This window comes from Gymnoscopelus braueri (assembly GCF_963280865.1).
Source record: "Gymnoscopelus braueri genome assembly, chromosome: 9".
Classification (NCBI taxonomy): Eukaryota; Metazoa; Chordata; class Actinopteri; order Myctophiformes; family Myctophidae; genus Gymnoscopelus; species Gymnoscopelus braueri.
In genome coordinates, this window is record NC_137610.1 from 43,317,829 (window position 1) to 43,337,397 (window position 19,569).

General features: G+C 40.9%; 1 protein-coding gene across 1 annotated transcript; it reads right to left on the reverse strand.

Moving 5' to 3' along the window:
- Positions 1-101: 101 nt before the first annotated feature.
- On the reverse strand, positions 102-17,840 carry cat (catalase). Its single transcript, XM_080436794.1, has 13 exons — positions 17,689-17,840; positions 12,743-12,914; positions 11,929-12,039; positions 10,742-10,872; positions 8,879-8,983; positions 7,513-7,638; positions 6,858-7,049; positions 6,543-6,695; positions 5,986-6,124; positions 5,495-5,625; positions 5,139-5,246; positions 4,764-4,847; positions 102-1,251 (listed from the first exon to the last, which is right to left on the reverse strand). The coding sequence occupies exons 1-13, from the start codon at positions 17,752-17,754 to the stop codon at positions 1,192-1,194; spliced, it is 1,578 nt and encodes a 525-aa protein (XP_080292920.1). The 5' UTR covers positions 17,755-17,840; the 3' UTR covers positions 102-1,191.
- Positions 17,841-19,569: the final 1,729 nt, after the last annotated feature.

Consider the following 19,569-nt stretch of genomic DNA (forward strand, 5'->3'; position numbering starts at 1 on the left):
AGCATGAACCATGCAGTTACTCTGCTCATCTCCTCCTAATACTATGCTTGCCGTAAGTGTAAAAACACATCTGAAAGGCTAAAGAGAATAACATCAGTCAGTTATGCTTATACATATATATTTTTATTTTATTACATTTGAGCCCTTAACACAAGCTCTTGGAAATTATCCAGTTTCAGACCAAACCCATTTCAAACAAAAACAAAAACAAAAAAACTGTAGGAAAAAAGAGAAATGCATGAGCATAAGCTTTTGATTACACAATTAATTGATACAAGCACTAAATATGCATCCCATGTTAATTATAAAAAATCTGTTATTTTCAGGCAAACATAATGAATTAAGGATTCTAGGACATTGCCAGATCCTATTTTGAAATCCTATTGGACACTTGCCATTCAAAAAGGTGTCCAACTCCTTCTCACCCAACTATACCAGCTGTCCAAAAAGACTTGTCATATGCCACTTAACTATAGTATTTAATATTAATACTTTAGTGGTGACCACAGTTGCCGTACAGTCACATTTTCCATGTAAAACTCAATCAGATTGACTTTACCAATAGCCATTTTGTCCAAACCTTCAATTAAAACAATTCCACAAACAATGCAGTTAAAAAATCATTCAATTAGCTGTCGTAATTTCTTTGAGTGGAAGACATCGAAGACAGTGAGTGGAAGACATTGAAATGTGTTTAGCTTTGACTTAACAAAAATCACAAAAATATCATTGACTTAGCTAGAAGTCACATCATGTCTCACCCGTGCTAAAGGTAATCATTGACTTGTAGCTCTTGTAGTCTGTTGCCATGGAGCAACATGCTATGTTTACGTTGCCGCAAAATGAACGTGTTATGATGAAATGTAATCTCGTATGACAAGATTTCAATAAAGAAGTTAATCTGAAGTAAGGATACGATGGTGACGCAGGAAGAATGCAAAGCTGGCATTTACTCTCTGCAGAGAACAAACATTGTAATACACAATCTATATAAAGCGCTTTGGATAAAAGCGCTATATTAATGCACCATTTACATTATTATTTTTTTAAAGTATATTGCATGTAAAAGTGGACGGACGGTTATAAATGCAGCCATGTGCTCATAGGAGCAGTTAGAAAGAGGAATTGCAAAACACTCCTTGCGTTGATGGGGGTGTGTGGGGCGCTCCCCCCGGTGGACATTTTAAGGCATCACATCTTAGACGCGGCAGCGATGGCAGAGGCACGGGCGTACACGTGCACAGGTGCACTCTGGGAAGGAGAAAGGGGAGGGGAGGGGGCGGGTGAGGATGGGGATTAAGCAAAGAGAGAACATACTTTAAATCCAAGCAGACATTTACAGTGTGTTGCTGGTCCAAGGGAGCAGTGGTTCAAAATAATCATATTTGAACTGGGGACCCCCCACCCTGATAAGCACTTGGAATTGTAGGCATTACATTTAGTTTATGTAATGCTGCGCGGGGCCCACGTAGCGCCCGCGCCCACTTGGCAGCGCATATCAGTGGCGTAGCCAGTGGGGCCATGGCTCGGTCAGTAAAGACCCTGTAGCGCATCTGATATGTGGCATGAGGGGCGGATTTTAAATCTCCAGAGAAAACATCCGTGGGCTACCATTGGTTCAGCGATATGTGCGCCCGCCCTGCGCCCCTCCTCCTCCCCCAATGTGCAGTATTGAGAGCCCTGACGTCACAACATTTGGAGTGATGGCCACTGCACTCTGGTTGGTTGGAATACACCTAGGGCCCAGGTAGAACCCACTTATAGCCCACATGGGTATCCCAGTTAAGACCCACCTCGGCCCCACATAGAATTGCCTAGGTGGGGCCCACCTAAGGCCCGTTTCGGTGGTCACAAACGGTGCTAGGGTGACCACCTCATTTGGTAGCATGCAGGGGCCTTAAGCAGCAGTAATGTAACACAGAGTAGAACCGAAATTAGCAGAAATGACTACATTTCCCATGATGCCCTGTGATTGTGCAGCAACGCGTCGCTGCCATTATGTTACATTGTGTCACAAAAAACCACTAAATACACTAAAATGAAAGTCTTCAACGGGCTAATTAGGTAGCATTGATGACATTTACCAGACTAACGTTCATACAGGTTGTTGGTAAGATGTGTAACATAGCCGTTTCAGTCACGACAACAGCGTTAGCATTAGCCGCATGCTAACGCTACTCATTCGTTAGCTTAGCTACACGCTAACGGCTCATTATAGGCAGCCCTTGGCTATTAGTCATTTAACCCAACTAACAGCAACACAGTAATAGATTCACATTTACATACATGCTTTAGACACTATTAGCAGGCTGCATTAACAACCAGCAGCAACAGATTCCAAGTTGCAGGCCACGTTAGCAGCTAATGCTGTGTACGATGAGGGTTGGCAGGTCTGTTTGTCGTATAAGCGATTTTGGCCTTATGTGGGCGCACCATCTACAATGGAGTAACTGAGCAGGAATATTAACATTCACCACACTAACGTTCATTGTTGACAAAGTGATTGCACAGCCGCTTCAGCCATGACAACCACATTAGCGTTAGCTACATGCTAACGTTGAAAGTGCGTTAGCGTTAGCCGCATGCTAACGGCTCCTGTTAAGCACCCCTGGGCACTAATCATTGCAATACAACGATCGCTATCACAGTAGTGGACATAAACATGCGTTACATTAGTAGGAGGCTGCAGTGACCTCAAAGTCTTGACAATATAAATGACAGGGCGATTTATTAGAGAAATGACGGTGCTTGTGCTGTCCAGCTGGGCTCGCAGAACAATCACGGAGGCCAGCCGTTGCTGCGTCAGTGCGTCTGGCTGCTGTCTGGAAACTGCACTCAGCATGACACGACCAATGAGAGTTAGCGCTTTCGTTGTTGCTAAGATACGGTGTGTCGCACATAGCGTCTCTGCCCCATAGCCTGTAGATCTCTCACACATGATTGGCGTAGCCTGCGTTGCCAGGTCTACCTTTTGTATAAGCAATTTTGGGCTTATTTGGGGTGTGCTTTTGGGGCTCGTTTGCATAGACCACGGCAGCGCTTGTTTCTTGCCCGTTTCACGGATGTGGCAATTAAGGTGCTCAGTTTTGGTCACAGATGATGATGATTGGCTGTTAAAAGAACCATCCGGAAGTAAATTGCGAGCTGGCAAAGTAATTTGCATAAGTATTGGGGCATAATGCGTTTCATATTAATTGTACATCCTGCAAGTACAGTAACCATATGGGAAGCAGCTGGTGTTATAGGCAGAATATTGAGGAATTTTGGGGGAAAATGTGGAGTTAGATTACTGGCAGCAGCCCTACTGAAGCCAACATGCTGTGGTGCTTACCGTGTAGCCTATAGATGCGAGGTGAGAGGAATCTGAGGAAACATTTTCACACTCACTTGTAAACCTGTTATGCAAAGTAGCCATGGGTACTTGGCTCGTGAATCTACGGGGGGGGGCACGTTCTAGCGTGCACATGCGTGCACTGTGCACTGTGCACTGTACCGTGCCGTACCTTGCGCGTGAAAAACGTACTGGCCACACGCCGTCCTACCCCGTGTGGCCTCCACGACACCACTGGTTGTGAGCTTGTAGATTGGCTATCTTAATTTGTTTTGCCTCTGTCTTATATTATTTGACAATTTGGCCAATGTTTGACCAGTTTTTATAGTATAGTTTGTTGACTATTTTAATGCAGTAATGGTCTGTTTTTTCATTTCATTTCTTTAGGTATTACAATTCTTAAAATCATTAAATTGTCACTTTACTGTCATCGGGGGACCCCCCCACAATCATGTGGGGACCCCCCTGGGGGTCCTGACCACTGCACTAGAGAAACAAACCTCTAACCCTGCCATTGTCAGTGCCTTGCTCGACCCACTGGGCTACAGAGGGAATGGAACCCATAAACTTTGCTGTGTTTAAAGGCTGGTATCACAGAATTTGTGATACATTAGAAAATATTTAATTTGCCTTACTGATAGTTTTATCCATGCTGATTTGATACAGTTTTTAAAAGATGGCAGCAGTGGCTCAGGATGTAGAGCCACTGTCTGGGAACCGGAAGGTTCCTGGCTTTATCCTGGCTTTATATTATGTATAAGTGTCCTTGAACAAGTCACTGAACCCCTAACCAGTGGTGTAAAGTAACTAAGTACATTTACTCAAGTACTGTACTTAAGTACAATTTTGAGAATGTTTTACTTTACTGGAGTACTTCCAATTTTCAATACTTTTACTACTCCATTACATCTCAGAGGCAAATATTGTACTTTTAATCCACTACAATTATTTCAAAACTTTAGTTACTTTGTAGATTTTGATTATCATTACAAAACATAAAACAATAATCACTTCATTTCAGCCATTTGAAAATAGCAGATCTACAAGCTCACAATGCGTGGCATCGCAACGCATAAAGATTTCTTTTTTTTTTACATTTGGAAACTTGTGAAACGGGACATTCTGCATAATGAGTACTTTCTACTTTTGATACTTTAAGTACATTTTTATACCAATACTTTTCTACTTTTACTCAAGTACATTTTTTATTCCATACTTTTACTTGTAACAGAGTATATCTACATTGCAGTATTGATACTTTTACTTAAGTAAAACATTTGGGTACTTTTCCCACCATCCCTAACTGCTCCCAGTGCACTCTTAGGTGGTAGCCTAGTGATACTAAAAGTTAGGATGGGTCAAATGCTGATAACAAATTTCCCTATGGGGATCATTACGATTTACCAAAAAAAAACAATAAATGAATACAAACCTTCTGGGCCTCTGAGCTGTACTTGTCGAGCAGACCCTGGACTCTGTTACCATAGTCCTGATGGACTGCCATTAGCTGGCTGACCTGTGGGGGGAAACGGAGGTAAACAATACACTACTTTAATCATACTACTCTTCTTCACTGCCTAGAGCAGTTGTTATCAAACCTTTTAATTTCAAGGACCTTTCAAGGATGAGCTGTAAGTAATATCCCTCACAGGTGTAACTGGCCCAACTGTGAGGCGATTGGCTTCCTTCTTTCTAATTAGTCATGGAATGGTTGGCATGTCATCAAATCTCCCTCTTGTCTGCTTCATTAAGAGTTTTGAAAATGGTAAATGGATTGCAGACAAACAAAAAGTTGAAGAAGACTCACCCAGCGTTTCTGGATGAAGACCTGGGCTCCTTTCAGGGCTCCTGCCATGTTCTCACACAGTCTCTGTCTCTCCTCTATATTCAATACTTCCATGTAGAATGAACGCACCTGACACACACACGCACGCAAACACAGAACTGGCCATTTAGACACTTTAGATAGACAATGGCAGCTCTAAAAATGCTAAGTCCCTTCTGGTCATGTGCATTTTATCTAGGAAAACAAGACTTGCTATTAAAATGTGTCTCACATTGAAACCAAGTGTAAATGTAATCTGGATCCTAAATATTTGGACAGGTTCTGAATCTAAGATGACCCTGGTCTTTGACATTATGACCCAGCCCGTTGGTCTTTACCTGTGTGACGTTGTCCTCGTTCTCGCTGTTGTAGCGAGCCACATCAGGCGACACCTTGAACTTTGACTCGATGAAGCGAGGCTGGGTGTCTGGGGCGCTGAAACTGTTGGGGAAATAGTTGGGAGCACCACCTACAGGTCAGACAGAGAACACAGCCCAACCAGTCAGAAGGGGATACAACACATGGGCATGCATACGCAGACAAAGTCATACACAGACAGTTACTGTTTATTGAATTTCTGGGGACATGTTTTCTCTTATTTTACACACTTGTTTGTGTTTGTTGTCTGGGTTCAGGTTGTGACTGACTGACTGTCTGGGTTCAGGTTGTGACTGACTGACTGTCTGGGTTCAGGTTGTGACTGACTGACTGTCTGGGTTCAGGTTGTGACTGACTGACTGACTGTCTGGGTTCAGGTTGTGACTGACTGACTGTCTGGGTTCAGGTTGTGACTGACTGACTGTCTGGGTTCAGGTTGTGACTGACTGACCTTGATTGTCAAACATGCACATGGGTCCATCTCGTTGGTAGTTAGCGACGCGGGTCTTGTAGGGACAGTTGACAGGGATCTGGAGGTAGTTGGTCCCCAAACGGTGTCTGTGGGTGTCTGGATAGGAGAACAGACGACCCTACCAGGACAGAGAGACAGACAGACAGACAAACAAACAGTTATGATTCAGTAATCACTACTCAGAGATAAATGTGTGTAAATCTAATCATAGTTATCAACCACATCTCATCTTCTCCACATGTTTACAAGAGTACCAAGTTCTTAACAATGTCATGAAAACAAAGAAATTGTAAAATATATAAAACAGGAGGTAAAAACTGGGATAATCATAACTAACAGTAAAGCATGTTTCTCAATGTCGGGTCTGCAGACCATCAGATGTCGAAATGGACAGGACACACTACACTAGAAATAAACATTGAAAGAAAATGTTTATCAAATGGGGGTCCGTGACCTTATTCATATGAAACTGGGGGTCTTTGAAATGAAAAAGAAATCACTGCAGTAAACTACACACAGACTAAATGTTATGTTACCTGCAGCATCTTGTCGGGACTGGGTTCGATACCTGGTGGCATGTTGCTGGGGTCGAAGGCCAGCTGCTCCACCTCAGCAAAGTAGTTGACTGGGTTCCTGTTGAGAACCAACCTCCCCACTGGGATGAGAGGGTAGTCGTTATGGCACCACACCTAGAACAAGCACACAATTCATTATGTTTTAGTCATTTTATTCAAAATCAATGGACACTGAAAAGGTGAGTTACAGCTGACACTTCACTTGGAGACAGCAGGCCGAGTTCAATAAAAAACGCTTTGTTTTGTAAAGTATGAAATTCCAAGTATCTAGGGTACCTTGGTGAGGTCGAAGGGATTGAAGGGATACTTCTCAGCTTGCTCAAAGGTCATGACCTGGATGTAGAAGGTCCAGGAGGGGAAGTTGCCATTAGCGATGGCGTTGAACAGGTCTTTAATGCCGTAGTCAGGGTCAGAGGCGGACAGACGCTCTGCCTCCTGAACTGTGAGGTTCTTTATACCCTGGTCAGTCTGAGAAATATTTAAAAAAAACAGGAGCTACAATTAATCCAAGGCAGAATACGTATTTATATTAGGGATGGAAATATTAAGTGATTTCCATATTCGATTACACACACACACACACACAAACAAAAACAATATTGATATGTGCAGATATTCATAGATAGTTAGCATTTACATCACTATGTCCTCTCAAATTAGTTTTACTTTTAATATAGAACAAAGTCTATGTATGTTTATATCACTGTATGTTTGTGTTACAAAGCAATAGATTGAACAAATACTGAAATAAAAATGAGTACCGGTACTTGAAAATTCAAGCCCATCCCTAATTTACATTTCAGAAATAATAAGACATCATTTTATGTAATGGAAATCTTAAATATATTCAACAGTAATTACAACCTCAGTACAGTATTGTACATACAGTACTGTAGCATATACACAATGTTACACCGAATGTTATACTGGCCTTGAAGTGGAACTTGCAGTAGACTGCTTCTTCCTGAACATTGACCAGTTTAAAGGTGTGTGAGCCATAGCCGTTCATGTGCCGGTGGCCATCTGGCAAACCACGGTCACTGAACAGAAACGACACCTGGTGGACAGAGAGGAAGTCAGAAGAAAGCATACATCATGGACGTTTACAGAATACAGTAACATTTAATAGAGTAAAATTGGTTTGAGCTTGTTTATTTTTTCCACAAGGAAAGAGTGCAGTCCACTCTAAACAGAACTTTCTCTGCACTGATACAGGCAGTAGAAGGAGAGCCGAGACAGTGTAGGATACAAGAATAGGCTTCAGAGATCGGGGTTTAGCCATTAACCATCAGTGCATCTGAAACACTTTACTGTTAACCAACACAGGATGTTGCAGTTAGGCCTGTCACAATTGCCTGATGGCAATTATTTTGCATAATCATTTCCATCCATTAATAAAACAGCTGGATGAAATGAACAGAATGTTATATTTCATCATTGTTTCCACATCATTGTCCATCTCTTTCAACCTGGCCTCACTATTCTGGGCATTTAGGGTGTTTAAAAAAGGAAATCACGACACAACAGGCGGCACGTTATGAGCTTGTAGATAGGCTATTTTTGCTAGTACAAAAACAAACATTTAAGTACACAATTATTAAGGATATGGCCGGTTTTGGCCATTGTGCATTATTTATTTTGATTCTTGGTCATTTCTTTATATATGTTTTTTATGTCATATCTGCCCTGCGCAATCTTTGTTTACAAGGCCTAAAAGGCTAACAGAAATGTATTTTTTTAATTTATGTTCAATGCCAAAAATACATCCATCCATCCATCTTCAACCGCTTATCCGGAACCTGGTCGTGGAGAGAGCTCCAGATTTCCAAACAATATAATTCAGCACAATCATTAGTAAAACTTCATGATCGTGACAGCCCAAGTTGCAGTGCATATGAAAACATTTACCGTTTGACCAACACAGGATGTTGCAGTGCATCTCAAACACTTACTGTTGACCAAGAAAGAAAAACTGGTGCGCTTCCTCTGGATGCCTTCTTAGTTTAGGCAGTGGGTGCTCAGCTATGTATACAAATCAAATCAAAAACCACCTAAGTGGAAAAAGGCGGCACTCCAAAATAAATACTGCAAGACAGCGGCTCAGTTTCTCATTTTATTGCGAGAACGCTAACGCGTTTCGGCCGCAGCCTTCCTCAGAGCAGATGAAAAGAGCAGATCTTTTAATCTGCTCTGAGGAAGGCTATGGCCGAAACGCGTTATTGACCAATACAGGAGGTTACTAAAGACATCCGATCCACGTCAACGCAAACAATGGAGGCGGATGAAGATGATGTTACCTGATGCAGACATTCAGGCCGGAGACTCCAGAAGTCCCACACCATGTCTGGGTCCTTCATGTGGGTCTGCGGGTTCCTCTTCTGAGAGTGGATGAAGGATGGGAACTAAAAGGAGGTTGAAAGGGTGTTAAAGACACGTCACTCATAAATATACATAAAACATGTTTTATGGTTATTTAGTTTTAGATATCTGCCACAAGACTATATAACAGGTCTAAATATTCAGCTGCTGTTTAGATCGACCCAACTCTATTAGTAATACAATTCTTCTGCTACAGTATTATAGAGAAGAAACAATCCGCACTCTGTAGAAGTCTTAGGACTCTTTTTTAATAATGTTGTGAGATCCGCAGTAGCAGTCAACCGAACAGACGTGTTTCGGCACGCATGCCTACGCCAGTGTTAACGTATTATTGTAACCAGCATCTGGTATTTACTATTTAAACAACTCAATATGAATAGGCCTCTCAAGACACAGGTTAAAAAGACAGCCCACTTCCAAACTAAACACTTCCATGGTTGAGACATGACACATCAATGTTAGATGTATCAGCTTCTGAACATAACAAAGAAACAGTACGTTGTTGCATTTGGCTGAGAACCACCCAGCGCAGTGTTTTCTCAGAGTCCCATGCAGGTACTTAACATTCCTTAAGCGAGAGTTCACACTACAGGATAATTGTGTAGATTCTTGGTCGGAAACGCCCCTCCCGACAATCGTGGGGGTGTTCCCGGTTCGAGGCTGGTTGGAACGGATTATCTGCCTAGAATGATCCTGTAGTGTGAGTGACTTCACACAGATTAAATCTTACACCCTGATGATCAGACGCATCGGGGGCCACCACAATAAATATCAAACATGTTTGATATTCATCTGGGACGGTCGCACTCACACGTGACCACAATTAGCCGACAGAGACATGTCTGCAAGAGAGACGCTTTGGGGACACATCTTAAACGTGTGTGGAATCACAAGCATTGTCTAGAGAGAGTGGCTGCGATCAGCTGCGGGTGCCACGAAGCTACCGCTTTCCGTGGAAATCTTTGGACAAATGCGTGGCGGTTCATTGTTCTGCCGGACACAATAATCTTGTAATCTGTGTGATGCCTCATATTTTTTTTATCTTGTAGTGTGTGCATGTTTGAGATTATAGAGAAAATAATCCTCCTTACTATAAAACTCCTTACAAAATCATTTAGGATTTTAAACTTCTGTAGTATGAGCCCAGCTTAAGTACAGTATTGTGAGCCTAAAGCGTCAACATGGATGAGACAATCCTGATGTTGGTGTGTGAGCAATATTTCACTAACTAATGTGCAAGTATTGACTTTTGGGAACTCTGTATTTAGAAAAGCGTCTGTTCGGTTGACTGCTGCTGTGGATCTTAAACATTACTAAAAAAGACTACAGAGAGTGCGGATTGTTTCTTCTCTATATTATGTATTATCCAAATCTGCACCCAGTGTATGCAAGAACTTTTCAAGACTGTCCTCGAGTTGAGCGAGCCTTTCCTTTGAAGTGAGTTGCAAGTTTGACTAATGACAGCCATATCTAACTGGCAAACAACAACAACATGGTGTCCCTCTTCCCCTTTATTTGGTGAACCACAGACTGGATAGGGGGCAAAGTCACTGATACTAAAATGCAATCAAATGCAATAAAAGCCAGTGTTCTCATTGTGGGTCATCTCTTTTCACGAGGCCCACCTTTTAAGTATGCCAACACCAGCTGTACCGAATCTGCTGTGTAGAAGAATTCCAAACCAGTAAATTGCGATGGCAATAAATATTATGGTTATCATTCATAAGAGGCCTCTCTGTCTTTATCACTCTCTCACACTCACACACACACACACGTCTCACCAGCAGGGCATCCCTGATAAAGAAGATGGGTGTGTTGTTTCCTGTAAGGTCCCAGTTTCCCTCCTCTGTGTAAAACTTCACCGCAAATCCTCGTGGGTCACGAACCGTGTCTGCAGAGCCGGACTCCCCCGCTACAAGTCAAAAGCAGAAACAATAAAAATGTTTTTTTTAAGGATAATGTTCATGTGTCAGTATAAGCTCTGATCCATTTTACTGGCTTTGCTAGTAGGTAGCATTTTTTGTCTGGCACTTAGGATTGCTCTCATTTCAATAGGAGGCATAGGTTGCACACTAGTTAGCTTTCTGGTTTTGGCAAGATTTTGAGGAAAAAGTGGTTTCCTGGCTGCGTAGGATATCCCATAATGCTGTGTCCCAATGCCATTGACCCATGCATGTGGTTATTTTAACCAGTTTATTTATTTATTTTTAATATCTTCCTCCAAAAAAGGTCCAAAACTTCATCCATTGTTTCATATTTACGGCATGACAGAGCCGTCTAGAAGAGTGTGTCTGGGTGTGTGTTTCTTTGTTTGTCTGGGGCTTATCTCTCAAACCGCTGGACCGATCAGCGCCATATTTCTTGCGCACACTTCCAGTAGGCCACGTATTGTGTTTGAAATATTTAATTAAAATGTTATGATGGAAGTGAAATGGGGTTGGAGCGGGCTGAATCCTTGCGAAAATATGGAGTCATATTGTATGTCATAGAAAGGTCATAGACTGGCCACAAGAAATCAGAGATCCACATGCACCGTTAGTTTACAATACCCTGTCTTGTTAGTCTATGTCCATTATCTTGTCGTTTGTTGGAGTTGAGTCATGTGTTGTGCAAAAGGCTTGCTCACCACGGAAACTGGAGACATTTCATTGTGTAAATTTACGTTAGTCACATTTCTAGGTTGTCTCATTTCTAGGTTGTCTCAACTCGTGTAACCTTTTTAGATGAAACCTAATATTAAGGAATGTTCCCATCCAGGCACCACTCGGTAATATGTATCCTTCAAAATGAGACAGAGCCATTGTGTCATCGTCTGAATGTGAGGGGAAAGTGATTCTGAATCTGAGCTCTTGGTCTGAACACATGGTCTTTGTTGCGTTATCCTTCTAGCCTAAATGTCTGCCTGTACCTCGTGCTGTGTACATTTCTTTCTAATAAAAGTATTCGATCAACCAAAAGTCATTCTTACCCACAGTGGAGAAGCGGATAGCGATGGGTGTCTGTTTACCCATGGATTCGAACAACTTGGCCTTGCTGTAGTTACGGATGTCATGGGTCACCTCAAAATAACCAAACGCTCCTGTAGAGAGGAAAATGACATAACTGAGACAATGACCTTGTTTTTTTTATATGATCTAAATTAGATGGAAATACATTGAACTATCAGGTACAAGAAAACAGTTTGTTTGTCCACCAGCCGGATGATGTATGATGATATTTGACAAGTAAAAGTAGTGCTGATATTTGGAATATCAGCACTACTTTACAAGTCAAATAGGCTTTTTTCAAATAGAACATAACCTTTGGATGGTGATGCTAGTTGCTTTCCAAAGAAAATGTGGAACACTTAAAGGGGTCTATGAACTTTCTGTATGCACTGTGTACTGTAGGTAGTTTTTTTAGACAACAAGAATAAAAATCACCTATAAGGACATGGCTAAAATAGGGACACCAGGTTGAAAGTGGTTAACCCATTAAGACCTGAGGCGATTCTTAAAAATGTTTTCTAAATCCTAAAAGTTTTTTGAAAAAATAATAAAATAAAAAATATTTTTCAAAAATAGCAGATCTACAAGCTATGAGCTTGTATATCTGCTATTTTTGAATAGCCAAAGAAATCTAAAGTGACACAGATGCGTTCCAGGTATTAATGGGTTAACAGCTCTCTAAGTGAGTGAGTCAGGAAGTCATATGATTCGGCCAATGTGTAGGTTCAACAACAGGTTGAACGAGTATGAAATCGGGCTTAAAGCCTCGCGTTTGATCCTGGACCAACGCCTTACCCGCCCCCTTGGCATGGACAACTCTCTCGGGGATGCGTTCTCTGTCGAAGTGGGCCATCTCGTCCGTGAACACCACATCCTGGACCAGCAGGGGACCCCTGGGGCCCGCAGTCTGTTGGTTCAGCTTGTCCCCGACGGGGTGACCACCTCCTGTCGTCAACACATCTGGTTCCTGGTAAAAAAAATTAAAAAAAAAAGATTCAGGGCCAGGAACACGTTATTCCAACCAGTTCCTTCCCCCTCCATCAGGCGCCCCGGCTGACCAGGGGGAGGCAGTATAGAGACCAGGATTACTGCATGTTTTTGCAACAGAGTCTATCTGCAGACTGCAGACTAGGGGGCGTATCCCATTGCCCCACTAAGGTTATGGTTAGGGTTAGGTTTAGGTTAGGTCCTATATTCCCCGCTCTCCTAGGAGTACGGTCCCGAGGAATACGAAACGCCCCCGAGGAATACGAAACGCCCCCCTATAATGCGAAACGCCCCAATAGGATACGCCCCAATAGGATACGCCCCTAGTCTGCAGTCTGCAGACAGACCCCTCTCTGTTTTTGTGAGGGTGCCTATCCCTGGCCCCACCCACCTTCATGCAATCACCACCATCTGCTGTCTATAAAAGTCTGGGTCCCACCTCAGGTAATCTAACCAAGACACCCATTACACCTGATTATAGCCCTATCCTTGTAGCCTTGTTTTGCAGCCCTCATTTTGAAGCCCAGAGCAAACTTTTGTATTTATTGTCTGTTCTCCTACTTAGTCATTTTGTATACGGTCTGCCTTGGGACAGGAAAGACAGAGGCCTCTATATACATAGACACCACGCAGGCAGAACCTTTGTTAAGCACACTAGGTAAGGGGGTGGTTGCCACTTATGTATTTTTGAACATTGGTTTGGTTAGAGACTAGTAGTTAGGGTAGGCAGGCTTTTGTTTCCACTATACTAGTTACGAGTAAAGGTCGTAACACACGGCAAGCGGTCCACGCGGGCGGTACCGCCCTGTCCCCTGGTAGTGGCTTGTTTTTGGTTTATTGTATGCCTGTGCATACCTACAGTGTGTAAATATGTAAATAATAATACCTCAGCAGTTGAGTAAAACACTTTGCACCTTTTGACTCAACCTTGTGTGGTGTCTCCCTTATTTGCACCTCTTATGCTCAACAGCCTGGTAAATATGTTTATGTTGCAATGTCTAGACCTAAAAAGGGTTTCGTGACAAGCATGTTCTCCTATTCACAGCAACCACATTACAAAAGGATGTTTATTTAACCAAGCTCTCGGCATTGCCACACTGATCAAAGTCAAGTGTTTGTCAGAGGTTTGGTAAGGTTTGGTTTGCTGTTCCGACTAGGCCAAACATATGACGGCCTGAAGACAAATAAACCTTGGTGGACCGTAGGGCACAAGGCTGTTGTCATCTCCTCAACCTAGAGCATGAAAACAAGACAAATATACAAAACTACTACTGCCTATCACTTCTAATTTCATACCAATCACAATATTTAACAGTAGCTGTACATCAGTGTCAGCATCAGCTCCACAAGGACGCAGGATAAATACATGATGGGAGACTTCATATATTTAACAGTAGAAAAATGTTATCTGCACACCAGTATATTATGTAGGCCTGTCACAACTACAGTATTACATAATAGTCTAATCGCAGATAATCGCAATTATTTTGCATAATCGTTGAAATAAATGTTGAAAAATGTTCACAGATTTTCAAATATTAAAAAAAAACAGAAATAGCAGATCTACAAGCCTACAACAACGCGTTGTAGGCTTGTAGATCAGCTATTTCTGCTATTGTATAAAATTGTATAAAATTATTAAAGGTAGGGTAAGTGATATTTTTTGGTTAAAACTAAAAGTATTTTGTTAAAAGGTTAAAGTACTATATTCTGATAGTAATCATTGCTATAGAGTGTTTTTTCAGTAACAGATGTCTCCCTGTCTCTCCAGCTCTTTAATAAACAGAAAATACATTTTTCGGTAGGTGTCAAAATCTCAGCCAATCAGGAGAAAGTACCCATTTTTAAGCTTAATTTGTATAGTGTTCCAGTTCCAATTTTGCCTGCTCATTTCTTAGTGTCATCACTTCCAATTTCACTTGTTTAATCTGTATCCTGATTGAGTTCTCTGTCCTGGTTGGATAAAATTGGAAATGAAACTGAAACTGAAACGAAAATGCATTTTCTGTTTAATAAAGAGGTGGAGAGACAAGGAGACTCCTAATACTGAACAAACACTCTATAGCAATGAGTACTATCAGAATATAGAGCTATTTGACAATTATTTTAACCAACGCAAATCACTTACCCTACCTTTAAATATGTCAATTATGTCTTTGTATATTTAAGTTATTCATCATATCTGCCCTGTGCCATTTTTTTCAACAGAATTAAAATGTGTATTCATATGTTCCAAAGGTTCAATGCCAAAAACACAAATAAATTGTTAATGGCAATAATTTGAATGACAATTAATCGCCATCTTAAATGTTGTAATCGTGACAGCCCTAGTATTATGCTGCCATTGTGGAATTTATTTGTCAACATTTTGAGCCGGGGGGCTCTTCCTCAGACCTTATGATCATCATCAATTCATCATAAGGTCTGAGGAAGAGCTGATCATAAGGTTTGATGAAGAGCCTCCCGGCTGTTAAATGCAGCCATATAAATTCCACAGTGGGAGCGTGATACTGGCGTGCAGATTTTATTTGTCTACTGCCTGACCGCCCAGCCCAGCGGGTTATGGGATCTGCGTGCCCTTTTTCAGTCTCTCATTTATTTATCAACAATGACTCACTCATTGGAGTGAGTCGTGGCCTTGTTGTCATTATCGCCCAGCAAATCTGTATACAACAAAAGGGGATGAATGTGGAACTACCAGAAACACCGTTATAAACCAGTTCTACCACTGTAAAGTCAAAGTGAAGGCTCATTCGTGCAGTGGTTCTCAAACTTTTTCATGTCAAGGACCCCCAAATTGACACCTATTAGTCCACGGACCCCCATTTGAAAAACATTATGCCAAGGACCCCCATAAGAGAAAATATTTAAGGCTCTAGCAGTGATTTTCAACCATTTTAATTTCAAAGACCCCGCAGTTTGACATGCATTAGGCTACGGAGTGGACCCCCATTTAATGGCATTTCTATCTCTGGGACCCCAATTTATATTGTAAAATCAATGTTAATTTAACTTTAAATGGAACCCATTTGGTTCCATTTGTACACTCTCTGAGTTACAGACCCATAAGGGTCAATTTGGTTCCTAATTATGTATCATTTAGCTGGGGACCCCCTGTAACACCCTCAAAGACCCCTGGGGGTCCCCGGAGCCCACTTTGAGAACCAATGCATTAGTGCACAGAGTGCATAGTTTCTAATCCATTCTATTCTATATCAAAGGCAAAAGAGTGGATTGTTATTAAAGGTCGCCCTAGAGCGCTGTGATTATGTAAGCATGAGTAGACACAGGGTCCAAGTTCAAGTTCAATCCCCTGTTTCTCCTATGGGACAATGACCTACTTAGAACCTCATTCACGTAAGAATGCATAAGACTTGTTATCCTTATCCGGCAGTAATAGAATGCATACAGTAGCTCAGAATTGTTTGTTAATTGGTTCGACTTCTGTTCTATTGTGCCACTGAATGATCAATATCTACAGTGTCTCACTAATATTATTAGGTTAGTTAAAGCTGCACTTGACTTGTAGATCAGCTATACTGACCTTCTACCATTTCCCCTCAAAGTTAGTCAGTGATATTCAGCCAATATGTATTAGTTCTGCAGTTCTACATAAACTCGGCCAAAATGCAAAACTTATGGGCGAATAAACCGCATTCACAGGTTGATCAAATGCAATGCAACATTTTGTTTGCTTCATAGCATAATTGCCTAATCATTGTTTTGGCCAAATTGACATTTCTGTCCTCAGCCTATCAGAATGCTTGTTACATTCCAAAAATGACATAGGCAATTGTACTTATTTGACTTAGGCAGACATTATTTGGAATGTAACAAGCATTGTGATAGGCTGAGAACACAGGCAATAAGGCAGGATGAATCAGCAGTGTTAGGAGAGTAGAGTTAAGGCAGATAAACATGACTTTAGGCAAAATGAGTGGGGTTTTTTTTAGGTCAAAAGGTGTTGTTTTTTGTGTGCATTCTGCAGTGCAGTCAGCAGTGGTGGACAGTACCTAAGTACATTTACTTAAGTACTGTACTTAAGTACAATTCTGAGGTATTTGTACTTTACTTGAGTATTTCCAATTTCCAATACTTTTACTACATCTCAGAGGCAAATATTGTACTTTTAGTCCACTATAATTATTTGAAAACTTTAGTTACTAGTTACTTTTCAGATATGAATTATGATATAATGAAACATACATTAACCACTTTAACCCTATTTTATATATAGGCGATTTGAAAATAGCCGATCTACAAGCTCAGCTTGTAGATCTGCTATTTTCAATATGTAGTACATTTACTTTTGGTACTTTAAGTACATTTTGATGCCAATACTTTTGTACTTTTACTCAAGTAAATTTTGAATTTTTGACTTTTACTTGTAACAGAGTATTTTATATTGCAGTATTGGTACTTTTACTTAAGTAAAGAATTTAAGTACTTTTTCCACCACTGCTTATTTGGAATGTAACAAGCATTGTGATATGCTGAGACCATTAGGCAGGATGAATCAGCAGTGTTAGGAGAGTAGAGTAAGGGCAGATGTAAATAAAGGCAGATAAACATGACTTTAGGCAGTGGGTTCTTTAAGTCAAAAAGTGTTGTTTTTTTGTGTGCATTCTGCAGTGCAGTCAGTGCGTCCTCATGCGACCTCTCACCCATTTACACACATCATTCAAGTGGAGCTGCGAGCATTGCATACGATACGCATCTTTCACGAAACATAAACTTATACAAAACGCACAAACCTGAGCGCTTCGGCTCTCCTTCCACAGCCTCATCTGGTCAGTAGCCTTGTCCCTGGTGCCCGCCATGATGTCCACAGATCAACAGTCACACGTCAAATGAATAGACAGAGAAGAACGAGGAGAGAAGAGCTAACTGTTGTTTACACACACTGAAGCTTCCTAGACTTTGAACGGTAGCCCCGCCCCTAGCCATATGGATCACACTGCGGCCGTCTGTCACGACCGTCATGGATGAACTTCAACCCTGTGTTTGTACTTTCTATCTTTTTGACCCGTACATCTACATAAACGTTCAAATTTTAAATATAAAATGCTTACAGCATGGCCTCAGATGTTGAAATGATGTACGGTTCCTTAAAAGTACCCGTATCTTCCGTATTATTCAATAAAAAGCATTTTAATCCGATTGGTGGTCATTTTCTCCGCCTTTTCTCCATTATGCTTTCAACTGCAAAACTCTATCGGTTGGGAGGAGTATTGCACTCTGATACATTATAACTCTATGAGAAAATAGCCACCAATCAGATTAAAATACTTTTTATTGAACAATACGGAAGATACGGGTATTTCTGAGAATCCGTACATAATTTTTAAATCCATAGCCATAGGGTCACAACTTTATATTTTAAATTTGAACGTATATGTAGATGTGCAAAATAAAAAAATAAAAAGTGCAAACACCAGGTTGAAGTTCATCCATGACTGTCTAGTAATATATGACAGTCATGTTTCAGGGCTACCCCGCCCCCTACAGCGCCCCTCTGCTGTGATTGGCTGGTTTGTCGTCAACTGACCTACATTTCAGGACTCTTGAAGAAAGGTTATTTAAGGACAGTCTTCTAGTAAAAGAAGAGGAAGGAAAACAAAGTCTGAAGTCTCTGTGGTTTTGGAAAACATGTGGTCAAACTGTCTAATTTCACCATGTGTGTTTATCCATTACAGTGATTCTCAATCTTTTTAATTTCAAGGACCCCCAGTCCCCCAGTGCATTGGGCCACAGACCCCCATTTGATACTCATCTCCCTATAGGAGCCGATTTATGTGCGCTCATTTTTTGTATGTAATGATATTTCTTATTGTTTATGCATTGTTAATTTGTTAAACCTTTGTTTCAATTCATTAATTATTTTTTTAGTTTGATATAAAAGCCCTTTAGACTCACCCACACATAGGCTATACTTAAAATAACCAGTTAAGAGTGTCTGGTGCAGCTCTTGTTCTCATGGGTCCTGGCTAAGCGATAATAATAATAATAAACTTTATTTATATAGCACCTTTCATGACATGAATGCAGCTCAAAGTGCTTACAGAGCAAAAAAATAAATAAAGCAGAAGTGCTTTACTGAAAAAGCAATAATAATGTAACAATAAAGCAAGAGGAAAAAACATTAAAATCTATTATTATTAAAATAATTGCAGTATAATGGGATCTCTCAGCCAAGTTATCACATAATCTTTAGGGTCATCATAGGTCCAGTCATAGGTGGCCCATGTTTCTTAATCCTTGAAGTCTGTATTTAAAGATTCTGCCACGTAACAGGCTGAAATAATGTCCCATGGGGTTATTTTTTAACCCTTTATTATACATATCCTGAACCCAAAACCCAAAACGGAAACAATAGAAAAGAGCATAACTTTTGAAGGAAACAACCTACAGAGGCAAAAAAGCCAAGAAATTCATTAAAGTGGTTATTATTAAGATTCAAGCACATCTTGACTCTATTACAGGACAAAAACAACACAAAAAATGGAGCTGAAAAGGTTCACATAGTTCTGCTTTTACTAATTACTTTTTCTCACCAACTGCATTTTCTTAATCCTTGAAGTGTGTATTTTAAGATTCTGAAATAATGTCCCATGGGGTTCATTTTTAACCCTATG

What these genes read in the sequence shown, in the direction of transcription:
- cat (XM_080436794.1), bottom strand. Translation starts at nt 17,754, where the DNA reads ATGGCGGGCACCAGGGACAAGGCTACTGACCAGATGAGGCTGTGGAAG. An exon ending in TATCCGCTTCTCCACTGTGG is followed by an intron (nt 10,873 to 11,928) that starts GTAAGAATGACT and finishes TTTGACTTGTAG; the next exon opens with CGGGGGAGTCCGGCTCTGCA. An exon ending in ACGAGGACAACGTCACACAG is followed by an intron (nt 5,247 to 5,494) that starts GTAAAGACCAAC and finishes TGTGTGTGTCAG; the next exon opens with GTGCGTTCATTCTACATGGA.